The sequence below is a fragment of the Podarcis melisellensis genome, assembly GCF_964234715.1.
Source record: "Podarcis melisellensis genome assembly, chromosome: 14".
NCBI lineage: Eukaryota > Metazoa > Chordata > Lepidosauria > Squamata > Lacertidae > Podarcis > Podarcis melisellensis.
Genome location: NC_138546.1, coordinates 18,463,552 through 18,481,308, shown reverse-complemented (window position 1 = coordinate 18,481,308; position 17,757 = coordinate 18,463,552). Strand labels below are relative to the sequence as shown.

General features: G+C 47.0%; 1 protein-coding gene across 8 annotated transcripts; it reads right to left on the bottom strand.

Annotated features, from left to right (window-relative positions):
* Window positions 1-159: 159 nt before the first annotated feature.
* LOC309356549 (uncharacterized protein) lies at window positions 160-17,592 on the bottom strand. Of its 8 annotated transcripts, none has more exons than XR_014162836.1 (7): window positions 17,454-17,592; window positions 15,740-15,880; window positions 14,674-14,767; window positions 13,789-13,948; window positions 11,462-11,614; window positions 10,288-10,772; window positions 160-1,066 (listed from the first exon to the last, which is right to left on the bottom strand). XR_014162836.1 is itself a non-coding variant. In XM_081888090.1 (6 exons), the coding sequence occupies exons 2-6, from the start codon at window positions 15,868-15,870 to the stop codon at window positions 1,011-1,013; spliced, it is 594 nt and encodes a 197-aa protein (XP_081744216.1). In that variant the 5' UTR covers window positions 15,871-15,880; window positions 17,454-17,592; the 3' UTR covers window positions 160-1,010. The 8 variants fall into 8 exon arrangements, 6 of the variants coding, with proteins under 6 accessions (XP_081744216.1, XP_081744217.1, XP_081744212.1 ...); XR_014162837.1 differs by lacking the exon at window positions 160-1,066 and adding an exon at window positions 3,810-3,963; XM_081888090.1 differs by lacking the exon at window positions 10,288-10,772.
* Between the last annotated feature and the right edge of the window lie 165 nt (window positions 17,593-17,757).

The following is a 17,757-nucleotide window of genomic DNA, read 5'->3' as shown; positions in this document are numbered from 1 at the left end:
AAAGTGCTGCTTCAGGTTAAGAAGAGTTTCAGGTTAAGAACGGACCTCCGGAATGAATTAAGTACTTAACCCAAGGTACCACCGTACATTTATTTTATTTTATTTTATTTTTCCTTTTATATCCCACCTTTCTGCCAAAGAGCTCAATGAGGCTTCCCGCCTTTTGGCATTGTTTTATTTTACATATATTTATCACCCAGTCTTCACTAGCTCCCGGGTGGATTACAGAATAGGAAAAAGAGATAACCAAATAACCAAAAAAATAACACTGACACAAAATACTATTGTCTTTGTTATCTCCTGTTCTAAAGGACCTAAAATGCATCAGGTAGAAGCAGCAATTGGTTTGTTAGGGCAAAGGACTCACCAACCTCAGTCTACTCTCAGCAGGTCTCCAAAAACCCGCCTTCTTTCTTACAACCAAAATAAAAAAAAATCCTTCCAGTAGCACCTTAGAGACCAACTAAGTTTGTTATTGGTTTGAGCTTTCATGTGCGTACACACTTCTTACAACCAGTTTGGGGTCCCCATGTGGCAGGAGGAGGCTGTCTGGCTGTCAGCTTCCTCCTCCTCCTCCTCCTCACTTTCAGTGTTGTCCCTTGTGGAACTCAGCAAGGAGGAACAAAACTAGAATTCGTTGGCTCTGTCTGTCATTAGCTCTGGCGCCCCCTACTGTTGGGCTCCCTGCCTTCCAGCCCACCAGTCCCAATGAGGACTAGCCATCACTGCTGTTAAGGATGGTTCAGTGTATGAAAGATGGAAAGGCCATAATGGGCAAATGACTTGACTGCTTTTGCCATGTATGAGGTTCTCTTGAAGCTGCCCTCCTTTACCTGGTTGGGAGCTGTGCAGGAGGGCAACACCTTTAAGAGCTTCTGTCTCTTCCAGCTGCGTCATCCTCATTCAGTTCCTTCTTTTGCTGGTGTCAGGAGTGCTCAGCCTGCTAATGCTAGATTTTCTGTTTACTCCTCCAGCCAGTGGGCATGTGACAAAGCCATACACTGCCAGTGTTATCCTGTGGCAGAGTCCATGGCTTGAGCGGGCACTGCTGAGCTTAGGATATGTGCTGGGAAGAAAAGAAGAAGAGGAAGAAGAAGAAGAAGAAGAAGAGAGGGCCACATGAACCAACATAAGCTCCCTACATAAGAAACAGAACTGGGATACCTTTTAAGATATATCATGCTACAAGAGACACAAAAGCCTCCTGTGGCAGGGAGTTCCACAGTCTGAGCCTTCTGCACTCAAACCAACCATGCCTCCCTCACTAACATCCCTTCTGATGCAAATAGTCTGCTGAGATTTAGTTTGGCCCTTAGACTGCAAATCTAAACACACCTCCTAGGGTTGGAATAGGGCAACCTTTGGCTTTTCACATGCTGTTGGGCTCCAACTCCCATCCCTGCCCTTTGACCATGCCAGCTGCAGTCCAACATCTGAAGGGCCACAGGTTCCCTACCCTCAGGTCTATTGATTTCAATCGGTAGGCTCTGAATAAAATAAATAATAATAATAATAATAATAATAATAATAATAATAATAATAATAATAATAATATTTTATTTATACCTGCCCTTCCCGGTTCAAAAACCGGGCTCAGGGCGGCTAACAACAAATTTAAAACACTTAATTGATGCAACAAAAAACAGCATAAAATACAGTATAAAACGTGAATTCAGAATTCAAAAATCAATTTAGGGGGGAAATCCATCCAATAAACATTAGATGATCACCAGGGTTAGCTGGCTAAATTAGTCCTACTTGGGCCAGCGTGGAGAACAGGGGAGAATTAGCTATGGGATCCCAGAGCAGGTAATGCCCTAAGTCACTTTATCAACCGTATTTGCTTGTAGGTCAAATAAATTTGCTGAATTCCATAGTTCTTTTAATTAATAAAAAGTATTTTTAAATGTGTAATAAAGGATGAACCCCTGAAAACCACTGAGAGGGGGGAGGGAACCTCCCCATGCAGAAAGCCACTTGAAAGGTATGTAAAGAGGCACAGAAGAGACTGCTTTAGATGAAAAGGCAAAAGATGTTCCAGGAGGGACATAGAATGCAGCTGGATACAACCCACTGTCAAATCAGACCTAAGGCTATTGAGAAGCTGCATGGTGTAGAAGAGGCATCAGCAGGAACATCACGGGAGGAGTGCGTCCAACTACCACACCTCTGGCCTTTGGAAGCATTGATGCTGCCAAAGAGACAGTGACCCTTTGAGGAAGCTGAGACCTTGATATTTGATCAGACTAACTGCATTCTCAGCTAATTTGTAGTGGGCACAGAAGCTATTTCTATTTCTAGGAGGTGCAATGTTATTTCATTGCATGTTATTTCATTATAGCTGTTATCATGAAATTGTTATTGTGCCTGTTGATTTTTCAGTGATGTATCACTGCTTTCATTGCTGAAAGCTGCTTTGAGCACAATTCTTTTGTGGAAAGACAGCGTACGAATAAAAGGAGGAGGAGGAGGAGGCTGGAATGACCTTTGGCTGCCAGCTCCCCTTTGCCCTTGCCACTCGGACATAAGAGGCTTTGGTTTTTTCCCCCTGCGCAGCAGTCACTTGGCAGCCCTCTGACTTTTAACAGCTACCCGGAGAATGGAGAGACCTAATTATTCATGGTGAAAGTGGCAATCGGGTCACGACGAGGTTACGGGAAAGGGAAACAAAACACAGGGCATCTCAGCTGACTGCACACACCGGGATGTGGTCTGGTGTAAGTGCCGGTTTTATTCGAATGTATTCTATTTCTTAGCTGGTTTCAAAAAGAACAAAAAAACAAAAATATGAAGTAACCCAAAGCGACTTCCAACATAGTCCAACTTTCTTTCTTTCTTTCTTTCTTTTGGTAGTTCCTATGTTTTTATTGATGATAGTTGAGAAGAGAATGGATAAATTAACATGCACTGGGTAAGCGACAGCTTTTGTGGCTGATTGGAAAGGCAGCTGGGCTTAATCAAGGTTTTGTAACACTGACTTTATCCTTAAAGAATAGTGTATAGATAGAAGTACCCAGCCCCAAAATGCTAACCGAGCTATCTTTATCATTATGTACAGTGGGTTACTGCTGTGTACATTCATACAGGTTTGCCTGTTATTTGATTTTTTAAAATGTAAATTTCATAAGTTCTATTCATTAAATGCACAAAGCTTCCTTGGGAAGGTCCCCCCACCCCAACAGATGCATCAATAATAAAAACCATAGTCCAACTTTAAAATTTAATTTTAAAAAAAACTGGAACAGAATAAAAACCTCAAAACACACCCACAACATAGGCTTCATTTGCACTATACATTTAAAGCAGTATTGTACCTCTTCAAAGTCATGGCTCTCCCCAAAGATTCCCGGGACAAGTTTTGGCACAGCACTAGGAGTGCTTAAGAATTTAAGAAGAGCCTGCAGGATCAGGCCAATGGCCCGTCTAGTCCAGCATCCTGTTCTCGCAGTGGCCAACCAGATGCTTGTGGGGTCTGAGCACAACCCCAGACTCCCCATTCATGAGTCCCAGTACAGTGGTACCTCGCAAGATGAATGCCTTGCTAGACGAAAAACGCGCAAGATGAAAGGGTTTTTCGTTTCTTGAGTTGCTTCGCAAGACGATTTTCCCTATGGGCTTGCTTCGCAAGACAAAAACGTATTGCGGGTTTGCTTCCTTTTTCTTAAAGCCGTTAATACCCAGGGAATCCGCGCTCCGCAAGACAAAAAAATCTCAAGACGAAGCAACTCGCGGAACGAATGAATTTCATCTTGCGAGGCACCACTGTAATTGGCATTCGGAGCCATAATGCGTCCAACAGTGGAGGCACAACATCATGGCTGGTAGCCCCTGATACTTATCCTCCATTCATTTGTCTGATCCTCATTTAAAGCCATTCAAACTTCCCAACATGGAGAGGCAGTGATGGAGGGTGGGGAGGGGAGAGAGAATCTGCCCTTGCTGATTTTCCTACCCGTCACAAGGCTGTAAAAGGAGCAGGAACATCTGTCCATTAAAAGGCAGCAACCCTAAATCACCATAGTCAGTACCGGTCTAGATGACAGATAAGTCTGCCAGCAGCTGTTAACTGTGTTTTGCTAAATACCACTTTCATGGACTGAAGCGATCTATGTCTTCTTTTTCAGATCAGATTTATTTAGAAAAAGTAAAACAAAAACAAGAAAAAGCCATCCATTGCAACCGAATGAAATTAAATCTAATTTCATGATGCAATTTAACTATATCTAATACACCCCATAGGCTTACATTTAACACAGCCCAGAAAATAGCCCAAATATCCCTGTGAATATTTTACTGGAGTTTGGTGTTGTTCCAGTACAGTTATACCTCGGGTTACAGACGCTTCAGTTTGCGCGTTTTCGGGTTGCGCACTGTGCCGAACGTGGAAGTACCGGAACGGGTTACTTTTGGGTTTCGGCGCTTTACGCACGCACCGAATCGCGACCCACATGCGCGCAGAAGCGGTACTACGGGTTGCGAACACTGCAGGTTGCGAACGTGCCTCCCGCACGGATCATGTTCGCAACCCGAGCGTCCACTGTATCTAAAAAACTGGAGCCCATTCTATAATGAAGAGTCATTCCTCTAGTATAAACCTTTCCACTTATCATCATCATTTATACTTTTGATGATCCGAGTGTGAATAACGTTCCTTACATAGGTAAGATGCAGCTGTCTTGCATTTCTCTATCAGCAGACTTCAGGGTGGGGAGACCCTGAGGATTGCAGAACAAGAACAAAAAACCTTTTAGAAAAAGACACACCCTCCACAAACCCAGTCTCATTAAGGACTGGACATGGTAACTGATCATTGCCTCTTGACTGCTGGAGGGAGGTGGGGAATGAAAGCAGGGTGGTAATGGAATGGAGACACTAGACTCCTGAACAGGAGCGCTCCACACTGCAACATTTTGTTGCAGATCCCGTCTGCAGAACTTCTAATAACTGAGAACTCTGCTGCAATTGCAGGTGATGTGGGGAAAAGGCCCACCCACTTGTCTCTATAGCAACAGGGCAAGTTCTTTGGATATGTGAATGGAGGTACTTGGCTGGCCAGCTCAGGGCATTATCTTGAAGGGGAACATGGTTAATAAGGCCTAGAAAGGCTACAATCTTACAAAGAAATGGTCTCTAACAGATTGTAACCTCACAGATCACAGGTTTGGGAAGGGACCCACAGGTATCATTCAGACTGACCCCACAATATTACAACAATGTGTTAAAGCAGTTGAAGGTATCCAATATTTTTTTTTATAAATAAACGTCCGGTGGGAGGTTTCTCATTCTGACCATTCACAACGCTGGTCCAGATGCACCTGGGATCTAATGTGGGATCAACCAGCTTTCTCTGTGCGCATACGCAGTTGTGGTTTCTGACACAGTCTTGGGCCTTTGGGATCTGTGATACCTTAATCTGCGGCATCCTTCTCAAAACAGAACAACATTGTTAATTGCTTCAGATTTCCCCTCAACAAAACGCAGCCACCATTGAGGGGACGGATGGGGAACGAATGTATCAACATCACATAATCCTTTCGATTCTCAGTGAGGATTAGGGAAAGTAATGCATTGCAGGATCCTCTGGGACTCTGTGTGTGGCTCGGCATTTCAGTGTGACAAACTAATTGCTTGATGTGATTGTGAATAATTTACTCAATGCTGCTCTTTCCACCCCCATGCAAAGTCCCCAGCTTTTCTTTAATTGCGGGTGTTGTGTGGAGGGGGTCTCTTTTAAAGACGGAGACAAGGGTGGATAGAAAGAGGGAAAGATGCTGGCTGTCTCTCAAACAACAGCTGGAGAAAAAGGAACGCAAATGCCAAGAACAAGACACTTTTGATGAATGAATAACGAAACGGGGCCTTTAACAGTGGAAAACATCCTACCCACCATGTTCTGCAGTTGGGACTTCTGCATGTCTGGTAGAAAGGGCTTCGCAGCCACACTCAAGAGCAGGGGTAGGCAAACTAAGACCCGGGGGCCGGATCCGGCCCAATCGCCTTCTCAATCTGGCCCACGGACAGTCCAGGAATCAGCATGTTTTACGTGAGTAGAATGTGTCCTTTTATTTCAAATGCATTTCTGGTGTGATGGCCTGGGAATCAGATTCAGAGGCTGAACCTGAAGAATCCCAGCCTGCACAGGAGTCCCCGCCTCCAGAACCAGCTGGGCCGGGGCTTGAACCTGAAGGGTCCTCACCTGTGCCGGGTCCTCAGGAGCAGACACCAGCTGAGTCTGCTCTGGCTCCAGAGGTGATGGAGGACCCATTGCCTGCAGGTGCTCCACTCTCAGCCCCGTCAGGGGAGGCTGAGGTTGCCCCTGGGTCCAGTAACCCTCCAGCCTCTCCTGAGCTGCAGAGGCTCAGCGCAGAGAGGCAGAGGGAACTAAGTTCTTGCAGGAGGAGTGCTTGCCTCCAGGCCAGGAGAGGCGAGTCACCTGTGGACCAGGGCCGCCCTATGCCTCGGGGCAAATAAAAGCCAGCCAGCCCAGTCCCAGGTTGTGGGTGCAACATTGTTGGGAACCTGTTCCTGCTGGCACCCTGTCCTGCTCTTCTGCCAGAGTTCCCGACCACACCTGACTCCTTGCCTTGGACCCCGCTTCAGCCTTGACGGACAGCCTCCATACCACACCCTTGACCTCAGACTAGACCCGAACCACGCTGCACGGTAACCCCCTGGGACCAGCACATCTGGGTTATTTGTGGGACATAGGAATTCGTTCATTTTTATTTATTTTTTCAAAATATAGTCTGGCCCCCCACAAGATCTCAGGCACAGTGGACCAGCCCCCTGCTGAAAAAGTTTGCTGACCCCTGCTCAAGAGTGTGCCAGGTGCAGCAGGGGTGAGCTAGCTTTTTCATCCCGAGGGCCACATTCCCTTTTGGACTGCCTTCCAGGGGCCTCATGCCAGTCGCAGGTGGGAGCAGAGCCAAAAGTGGACAGAGCAACATTTGCACCATTATTGCACCTATGCAAAGTAGAGTGGTTTATACTCATCCTGCATCTCAATCCTCCATCCAGGTGAGCAAGAGGCAATATGAGAGCTAGGCCACAAACTTCTGGGAGGCTGTGAATTGGGGCAAGCCAGAGATGTGACCATGGCATGGCTAGGAAGGAAGTGTGACCTGCGGATAGTCCCATGGTCCTTAGAGAGAGGGCTGCATCTGGCCTTCCAGAGCTGAGATAGAGTGAGGGGAGAGTGCTGTTGAACTCAGGTCCTGCTTGTGTGTCTCCTGGTCGGCCCCTGTGAGAACAGGATGGTGGACTAGATGGGCCTTGGGCCCGATCCAGAGGGATCTTTTTACGCTCTTGTTAGTTTTCGGTGGCAGAGGAAGCAGAAAATGGGCAACCCTGACTGCAGCAGCAGCAGCAGCAGGTCACTCCAGGGAAGCCTGCTGTGTATTCAGTGACAGCAGACATGTGGAACGGCCCGAAATAAGGGATGAACAAAGCGCAGAAGAGGTCATGGGACACCTGCTTGCAGACTTGACGCCCGCGCTGGATGTCGGGGTTCCTTGCTGGAAAGGGTGATAGGAAGAGGGCTGGGAGCAAAGTGTCAGCGAAGCAATACCTGAGGGGTGGAGAGAGCCACACTTCTGCTAGCTCAAAACTAGGTCAGTTGCTCCGCTGTGTTAAAAACTAGTGCAACCCCCGGTGTTGACATGTTTGCAGCACCCCGGCTTTCTCTGCGCCAAGCCTCCTGCTGGAACTAACACTGCAGCTCCAACGGTAGCTGAGCTGAAGGCAAGATGCCGCTCTGCGGGGATGCCCTTCTCCGTTTCTGGGAGGGGAATGCAGTGCAGCATCCCAGATACTGAAGCTGCAAGATTACTGACGGCAGAGGGGCTTCTGGGTCGCCCCCCCCCCCGCACTCCCTTGGTCCTTCCCAATGAGGACCCCAGACTATGAAATTCCACAAGTGCTCTTACCTGTTTATTTGAAATCAGCACACAATTTCCATTCAATTATTTTAGGACTCAGCATGCCAGACCTGCAACAGAATGTTGCCGTGTGTAAACTTGCCTCCCAAGACTTGTGCTTCTGTTTTGGGACTCCAGCTGGACAGTTAAGACCTTCCTCCAAAATATTCAGTTCCACTGTCCATGTTTTATGCAGAAGCCCTTCCACATTGGCAAGCCATGGCTTTTGAGATGCTTAATTCAATTTAGAATGATATCTAAAATGGGCTGCTGATTTTTTTTAAGGGTTGGCGGTTGGGTTTTTTTGTCTTGTTACTTCTGCGAAACCTCAGTGTTTCCCCAGTGGATGTCAATATCCTCCTCTTGTTTTAGTGCCAATGCTGTCAGCCCTCAACACCAGAGGTTGGGTTTTTTTTAATCTTGGGTACTTAACTATTTGCTTTGATGCTTAACGATGTGTTGCTCTTTAAAGGGGGCAGAACTCCTGTATGCCACCTCCTGTATCCGTCCCTATATCCGTCCTGTATCTGTCCCTATAGCCATAGCAGGCGCTGTAACTCTCCAATGGTTTGACTTCACTCCCAGAGGCATACTCCTCCATTGTCTCCCGTGACTGACAGATGCCAACCCAACCCTAGTGCGCGAGGATCGGATAGGGGCTGGCTACTTGAAGGGGGGGGGCACACTCAGGTTGTGATTTCAAGACCATTCCCCAGCAGCGATTGGCAAAGCATTTCACTCTCACTTTCCATTCCCCACCCAGGACTCGCAAAAGAAATACAAAAGCATACACTCAAAAAACAAGAGCAAAATCTCCAGGCTGTGCGAAGGACAGAAAACGGGGGATTGCAGGCACGGGGACTTTTAAGCATCCAAGGAAAAAATTTACTGGAGCAGAAAAACTCAAGCCAGCACAAAGCCAGCCAGAAGGCAAATTCCTGGGCTGCGGCAGCAAGCTTTGCTAACCCTTGGCACGGGGAGGGGGGGGGGGAAAGCCAGACGTTTCGACATGGCAGAAGAGATATCCGAGGGGTTCCACTCCATGGCCAAGAGCTCCAGCAAAACGAGGCTGCACACCACTGCCTGGAGGGCCCCTGTCCTATTTTAGAGAACCCTCACAGCACAATCCTATAAACCCGTTGACTCAGAATTAAGTTCAACGAGGCTAACTCTCAAGGGAAATGCATTCAGGATTAGAGTCCAACTTGCCCCCCCTTTTTTTGGTTTGCCTTTTTGACGTGGGAGGGGTCCATTTCCAGTCAAAGAAAGCACCACATGCCATTCCCATTTTTTTCAGCCAAGAGATCCTTTGTACATCTGCTGAGGAAGTACTGTGCGGTGCAAAGGATTCTGGGGCAGATTGTGAGGGGCTCTCACACACAGCTTGGCCAAGGCACCAATCCAGCTGGGCCTCACCCTACCCCTGAGTGAATTAAGAGGGTGCTACAGAAGGACCTACCGCCGCCCTGCGTCGCAAAGAAAGACGGGTGTAGAAGTCAGAGGGAGGTCACAGAAATGGAGATGGTCAATAGTCTATCCAAATTGATGTGTTCTGGAAGATCATATTTTGAACGGCTGGCAGACTTCCGGAAGGCTTCTGGCTGACCATTGGGAGAACATGGGCCACTGGCCTGATCCGCCAGCCAGGCACTTCTTAGGTTGTTAGAAACAACAAGTAAATTTGTAGGAAAATAAGGACTTTATTGGAAAAGAACTACAATGAGAAATGCTAGGATAATATTCAAAAAAATTGCTTCCCTCTGTTGTAATGCAGCTGGGAACATATCTCATATTGACTGTGTGTGAGAGAGTGAGGGAGAGACTATGGATGATAATGCATTTAATTCTTGTTGTTAATAGCTTAAATATCTATTTTGCTAATATAAAACTTGATTTCGTAAAGCAAAATCGGATTCCGAAAATAAATTGTGCTTTGGTTGTGTTTATTTCACTAGCAGTGACAGAGCTGGGGAGGCAAAGAGGATAGCCAGTCGAACACCTCCGCTTCGCTGCATGTCAGAGAATCTGGATAGCAGAGCTTTCATCCATTAATCCGTTCAAAGTAGACTAGAGTAGACCACAATCTTACAGAATGCTTGCAGGGGAGGGGAGGAGTTTAGAAGGGAGGGCATTTCCAGTGGAGGTGCTCCCCCTAGTGGTACCCAAGGAGCAAATTGCTCCTGATGACACAAGTCAGCCAAACCTTACATTACATGGAAAGATAATCACTAGATAGTCGTCAAACTGGAGGCAAAACTCCTCCCCACCCACAAATATAAAGCTCATCCCAGATCCTGAGCAGCTGTGAGGCTCCAGCCATAAACCACAAGCTTAACATCAGGATGCCCAATCTGTTTTATGAGTGACTTACCATTCTCGAATTATTTGGAGTGGGGCGAATGGGGACGAAGGCTGATCTACATTTTGCCATGTGCTGCTCCACCTTGCAGACAGTGAAAGAGAGTCCTGAGAGGGAAGACCAGTTTTCCACAGCTACGCTACTTGCTCCAGAGGTTCAAATGTCTTGAATGATCACTGGTGCAGACTCTCCTGGCGATTTGTCCTGGAGATCCAGGATAACAGCACAGCCTTTTCATGTGTGTGTGTGTGTAGTTCAGCTTCAGTATTCATGCACTAAGGAACAAAGGTCAATTCTAAAGCCGCAGCCCTGGAATCCTGGAATTTTTCATGTTGTTTTCCTTTTCTTCTTAGGCCTGCCTGCTTCTACCCCGTCCCCTGCCTTTGCTCCCTCTCCGCCTAGAGCCTGCAATGAAGGCAGCTGCATCTTGCTGCCGACGGCCCAAGCCCAGAGGCACATCTCCACACGGTGAGGCGTCCAGGCCTGTTCTGCATCAGCTAGGAAATGAATCAAGAATGAGGAATCGGATGGGCTGTGTGCTTTGAGGATGTAGAAACCCTGAGACTGGGTGACAGCGCCCCTTCCCAAATCATGCCCCTCACTGGCCCTGCCCTGAGCCCTGCTTGGGTTCTGCTGCACAACTGGAATTGGTCCTTGAGCTGTGATCTGGCTTCTTGTTTGCCTGGACGGAGGGGTGTGTGTGTAGAAGGAAACACACCCTTTATCAGCACTGCTCACTTCTGCCTCTGGCTCAGTCCCCAGAAGGTTGTCTACAAGGGAATATGGCTCTCTGACTGAAAAAGGTTTTCCCATGAAATACTACCGAGCTAAATGGACCAATGGTCGGATTCAACATAAGGCAACTTTCTATGGGAACTGGACAAAAAAGCCGGAAACACACAGGAACAAATAACTGCAGAACCAGAAGAAACTTGTCTTGTCTTGGAGCTATTAAATAATTATTATTTTAAGTGAAGAGGCGGGGCTTTAAAGGTGGAGACAGAATCCTATTGGTGGGCAGAGGGGAAGAGTTTCTTCCTGGCATATATGGTAGTAATGGAATGCACATAGAAGGTTTCTGTGAGCTGGAAGTCTGTGTGTTCAGTGTTCTAGCTCACAAGAAGAACTCTCCACATCCAGCAGGCATCCCTACCTGTTCAGAGTGTCCCAACTTCTCCCGCCTTACCTTCATTTAGCTTCTTGACACAGCTCTGGATTCCATCAAGGTAGAGCAGGTAGTGCTTGAGGGTGTACTGGACAGGGACAAGGCCTGGCAGAGACTCTACTGCTTCATCGGCCATAAAGGCAGCTGTTTCCGGGGCTCCGGAAGTCAGAATCGCTGCAATGGGAGCAAAGGCAGATGTTGGGAAGGATGGCGGGAGAGCAATATCACACATGAACCTTGAGCTCTCAACACCTTCAGGGTACTTCCAAAGCTACAAGATTCTTAAAGAGGGAGAAGGAAATACGAGCAGAAGAATCTGCATTATGCAGAGTAGGACCATCCTGTCAACTCTATCCAAAGCAGGTTGAATCCTGCCTTCATGACTCCTAAAGATCCAAGTCTCACTGTCCCCTCCTCAGGCCGTGCCCCGCCCTCGAGTGCTGTTGCCTGGCTGGAGTGCCTCCTTCAGCTGCAATCATAATATCTCTTGCTTGCTTGACTTTTGTGTGGCTGGGATCTTCAAAATCTGACTTTGTATAAGGCAGCCTCTTACGCCCCCAGCAGTCCCAGGCAGCGTGACTAGCCGTCAGGGATGACGGTCCTCGTAGCCTAACAACATCTGGAGGGTCACAGATTAGCCACCCCTGCCCTCAAAAGGCTGGAATTATTTTTATTTGTAAAGCCCCACTGCTGCTCATACAGCTTGACAAGATTAAACCCCGTGGATCCTGGCTGAAAGCTTAAACAAACAAGCAAAAAATTTAGACCAATATGTAGCAGTCTGTAATAAACATGGGGCAAGAATATGCCATCTGGAATACGAAACTCCACTCAGGCAGAGCAGGGTAGAATAGGCAGCCACATTCTTGGTTTCGGTCCCATCTACCTCATTATGCTACTTTAAACAGCCATGGCTTTCCCCAAAGAATTCTGGGAACTGTAGTTTCTTAAGGATACTGAGAGCCGTTAGGAGACCCCAGTCCCAGAGTGGTTTCACAGTCAATTCCTTCTCCTCATGGAACTCTGGGAATTGCAGCTCTGTGAGCAGAATTGGGATCTCCCAGCAACTCTCCACACCCTTAACTAATTCCCAGGATGCTTTGGGGAAAACCATGACTGTTTAAAGTGGTATGAAACAGCTTTAAATGTAAGGTGCAGATGCAGCCTTTGGCAAGGTTAGGTGGGGAATGAGGGAAGCTCCTGATATTAATTTGAGCCCTATTCATGTTACTTCTGCATAGAGTGGGACCCCCTCTTGTTCTTTCACTAAGCATGTATGTGTTGTGTGCAAAAAAAAATATAGAGCCCAACATGCAATATCCAGATACCTAATTATTCAGGTGTTCCAGTAGCATGGAATCCCTGCTCATGAAGAAGCAGTCACACTGCGGGCTTTCTTGTCTTCTTTTTTAAAGCTGTGGAACACATGCTGTCAAACAGGCAAGCCACTGTTTATTTCTGTATCCCTCTTGTTGGGGGGGGAAATGTTACTACCTCCACTCCTAATAATAATAATAATAATAATAATAATAATAATAATAATAATAAATAATTCTTTTCAGGGGTTGTGAATGAAGTGATCCAAACTTGCATTATGTGTGTATAATTTTAATTCAACTGCACTGACTTTCTTTCTTTCTTTCTTGTATGTTATAGAAGTGTCTGCCCTTTCTTAAATAAATAAAAAATCAAGAGAAAGAGAGAGAGAAATTCAAGTTCTGAAGAATCGCAGTTCCTTAGATCGTCAATGACAGGCAAGCTTCTCTGAAGAGTGGCTTCCCTCTTGTGGAGCAGATGCTACCTTGCCTTGTATAGCCACAGAAGCCTGTTGTGTCGGTTCTATAGGAGACCTGCCAGGCCATCATCCCAGAATCCTCTGCACCACACAAGAGTTTGGTGGCAGAGAGGTGGGGGAGCTTCAGGAGGCAAATGGGTTTGAAAAAAATCACATGATTGCACAAGTGTTTGAGAAAACCCAGGCAGCACTCGGGCCAGGTTGAGCTGAGCTGATGGAAGGGGCCTTGCTGTGTCTGCAAATGCTCTTCCACAAGGGAAGTTGCCTTATACAGAGTCAGACCACTGGTCTATCTGGATCAGTATTGCCAACACTGGTTGGCAGCAGATCTCCAGGTTTCAGAGTGGGAACGTGAAGCTGGGGCCTTCTGTGTGCAAGGCAGATGTTCCTCCACTGAGCTACCACCGTTCAAGAAGAAATGTTTTGCTGTGATCACGTTAAGAGAACGTTGGGTGAATGAAAGAGCACAATCATTGCTCAAACGCCTTTCAGGATGTGTAGGCAAAGAAATACAGGAAATAAACCAACCTGGAGGCTTCAGGGCCTTTCCTACCTGAAGCTGTGGCGGGCCCCACAGCCTTGAGTTTGCACAGCTCAGTCATGGCAGCTGCTACGTCAGGGAGGAGCTGGAAGGCTTTTCTGGTGCAACTCTCCACCATCTCGCTGGAGTTAGTGGCCACCAGCTGCTGGAGTCGAGGGCGAAACTTGCCTCTCTGCAGGGAAGAGAGAAGGCAGTCATTCCCACTTGGGCCTACACTGCTGACTTAAAATTAGTTCTGAGTCTCATATGTTCACTCAGGACAGAGCTACGCTATAGAATGCTCTCCCCAGTGAGGTCTGCCAGGCGCCTTTATTGTGCTGCCAGCTTTGCAGTGCCAAGACCTGCCCCCCCCAGGCTTCTGAATAACTGAGCTGGTGCTATTTTGCTGTTATTGGGGCACTTTGTGTGTGTAAAATATAAAGAGGAATTGCAGGTCTTCTGGATGAGTTCTGTTAATGTTATAGTATATTCATGCTTATGATTTTAAATGTTTTTTTAAATCTCTCAGAGACCTTTTGGAAACAAATGATTATAAAGTCCAAAAAGTAAAAATATATTACCATTATTATAATGTGATTACTGTTATTTCATTTCACAGGCATTTCCCGTCACCTAAACAGTCAGTGAGTATTTCTATTTTATTTTTAACTTCCGTGAGCAGATGGGGCTCGTGAGGGGTAGACGTTCTAAAACACGGATGGGGAACGTAGCCCTCCAGCTGCTGTTGGTCTCCAACTCCCATCAGGCCCTGCCAGGGTGGTCCGTGAGCAGGGATGGTGGGAGCTGTGGTCCAGCTGTATCTGGAGGGCTGCAGGTTCCTGTGACTAAGCACGATCATGCCCCTGGGTCCATGCTGCCTCTGCTCCACATGGAACCGACTCTGGCAGAATTACTTACAGAAAGCTTCCATTCCATCAGCCTCACCAGCTCTTCTTTTGTCAAGTGTTTGTCCTTCCGCCTGGAAACAGCAATTGGCAGCTCCTCTTGATACCTGCAAATGGTAACACAGGGAAGGGAGTAAAAACAACAAAATGGTTTTGAATAGCATTGAAAAGATCAGAGAGGAGAAACACATTTCCCCCTTCTTCAATTAAATTGATTCGGGCAAAGCTCACAAGAGACAAAAAGGGAAGAACTGCACAGGCCAGAGACTTGTCCAATTCATTGTTCTGGGGACTGGCACTGCTCTGCTGCAGAAGTCATATTGGATTGTACGATTGGCACGGGAGGACCTGGTGGCTCTGTTGCTGCTGCCCCCCAAGAAGGGCCTTTTCAGTGGTGATTCCCTGGATGTGTAATGCCTTCCCTAGTGAGGTGTGCCTGTCTCCATTATCATCAGCTTTCAGGAGGAATTTAAAAACATTCATGTTTACCCATGCATTGGGCGGCTAAAGAATTCTGTTCCTGGCAACCTTGAGATCACTGGATACAGGAATGTTTTTAACAGAAGCTGATTTTAGATTGGATTAATTGTAATCGTTTCAGAATGCTTTTGCTTTGTTTTTAATTGTGCTTCCGTTTGCCACCCTGGGCTCCTTGGGAAGGAAGGGTGGGATATCAATTCAATAAATTAGCAATTCAATAAATAATCTTAGCAGGAGGTCCATTCAGTACGACATAAAAATCAGAGGGGGCAAGGAAGGAAACACATAAAACAAAGTGATAAAAATATGAAGGGCACGAATAAGAAACAAGTGTCGTAAGATTCTCCAGCTCTGCTGCCAGTTATGAAAAATCATCACAGTGTTAAGGCTGCAACTGAAGCATCAAAACTTAAGAAGAGTCCGGAGGCATCACTATACATCTTCCATAGTTTAGCTATGTGCTGTGTTAAGGCGGCCTTTCTTTTGTGTGTCCCAAATCTTCCAGTGTTCTGCTTCACCGAATGTACAATGAGAGAGGGAACCCCCCAGAAGCTCTTTGCTGTAGCAGGTGTGCTCTGCTACCTGCTGAAAACGTTTACCATTTATCCAAGGCAATGGTTTTCCCCTTCTTGCTCGCTTTGGCCATGACCACATCCTGGTAAACATTCAAAACCGCTCTCCAGTATGCAGGGTCATCACATCCATAAAGTCCTCCTTCCAGCCCCATCATTTAAGGCTTCCTGAAACAAAAGGCAAAAACAAAAGCAGGGAACTAAGCAGCAGGGCTTAATAATAATAATAATAATGGCAGCATTTACACCTCACCTTTTTCCCAACAAGCTCTAGATGGGTCTACGCCTCTCAGTAACTAGATCCTATTTTAATGCCTAACAGCAGCTTACTATTTTATTGGTTATAATGTGTATTTTATTTGAGATTATAATATTGGAACAGGCATTTTATTTGCTTTTTGTTTACCAGCTACTTAGAGAGTAAGGCAGCCTTAACCTTTTAAAAAATCCTTAAGTAATAAAAAAACCGATTGCACTGCAAGTTTGCATACTTGAAAGTGACCTCACCCTGAAAACTATGGGGTTCCCCCCTCAATGATCCCGTTTGGGAAGAAGGTGGCAGTTTACTGACCAAGGATGTAAACCTAGTGGAGATCCAACTTCAGGTTGTATCCAATGGTAGTCATACTCAGAGTAGACCCATTGCAACTACTAGACATGACTTAGGCCCATTACGGTAATTTATATGTCTACTCTCAGTAGTAGTACTTAGCTAATACAACCTTTAGTCATACATACAAACACCCATATAAATCACGGTGCATATTATGGGTCATTCCCCCTCTAATTATGACTGAGACCGGATCCAATCTGAGGGGTTTACTCCCAGAGTAAACCGCCTTGCTGAAATCCTACACAGAATAGCAGTACTGTTCTAAAGTGACCTACCCCACTGAAATCACAGGTCTTCAGCAGGACAGATCCAGGACAGACTTAAGCCATTCAGTAGACTCACTGGCATCCTCATTAAAATCACAGGACTTGTGTGAGGTTTTCTCCAATGGGATGGATCCAACCATAAACCATTCTTATAAGCAGATTCATTATAATCATGGGACTTCTCTCTAATTATGACTAAGACGGGATCCAACCTGAGGGCTTGACTCCCAAAGTAAACAGCTCTGCTGAAATCCACAGGGCTGTCATTTCCCTCTGTAAACCTACTTAGGAGGAGGATAGCAGTTTGTTAAGTTTACCTGCCTGGATATCAGTCCCACGGAAACCAGAGGATATATGGGTCTTTTCCAATGGGTAAGTCAAACTTAGAGCATCGTGGGAATTTTGGGTCTTCTAGTCTTAATCATGACGAAGCTGGGACTCACCCTGAGGGGATGGCTGGGTCTTGGGATTCAACCTCCTTAAAATACCAGAACTCATGAGATCTTCCAACAGGTCGGATCCAAACGGGGTGATGTGGGTGTTACTCCCCGAGTAAACAACCCCAGTGAAATCCAAGGGGCTTTCATTCCCCCCTTACTTGTACTGTGTTAAGTTTACTTACCCCCATTAAAACCCCACAACTTCTGGAATGGGAGGGATCCAGCCTTAAGCCATACTTACGAGCAGACTCACTGGCATCACGGGACTTCTGGGTCTTCCTATTTAACTATAGGACTGAGCCAGGATCCGACCCGAGGGGTTTACTCACGGAGTAAAGAGCCCTTGCTGGAATCCACGGGGCTTTCATTTCCGCTCCGTAAACCTAACTTGGGAGGAAGCAGCAGCAGCGCGTTAGCCTCACCTAAGCGGGAGCCCTCGGTCAGCCAACGGGCCTTGCTCGCGAGTAGCCCCCCTCGCAGGATCGTGGCCGTTTGCCGTCTCCCGCCTCTCCAGCGCCCTCGGGCAGGCGCCGCCGTGCGTCGGGCCGGGGTCCAGGCGGCGCTCTCGCTCCGCGGGCCGCGCTTCCTCCGGCGCCTGGGCCCGGCCCTTTCCGTTCTCGCGGGCCCCTCCTCCCGCTCGGCCCGCCCTCCTTCCCCGGCTGCGTTGCCTGTGCTGCGGGCGGTGTTGCTGCTGCTGCTGCTGCTGCTGCTGCGGGCGATCGGGGC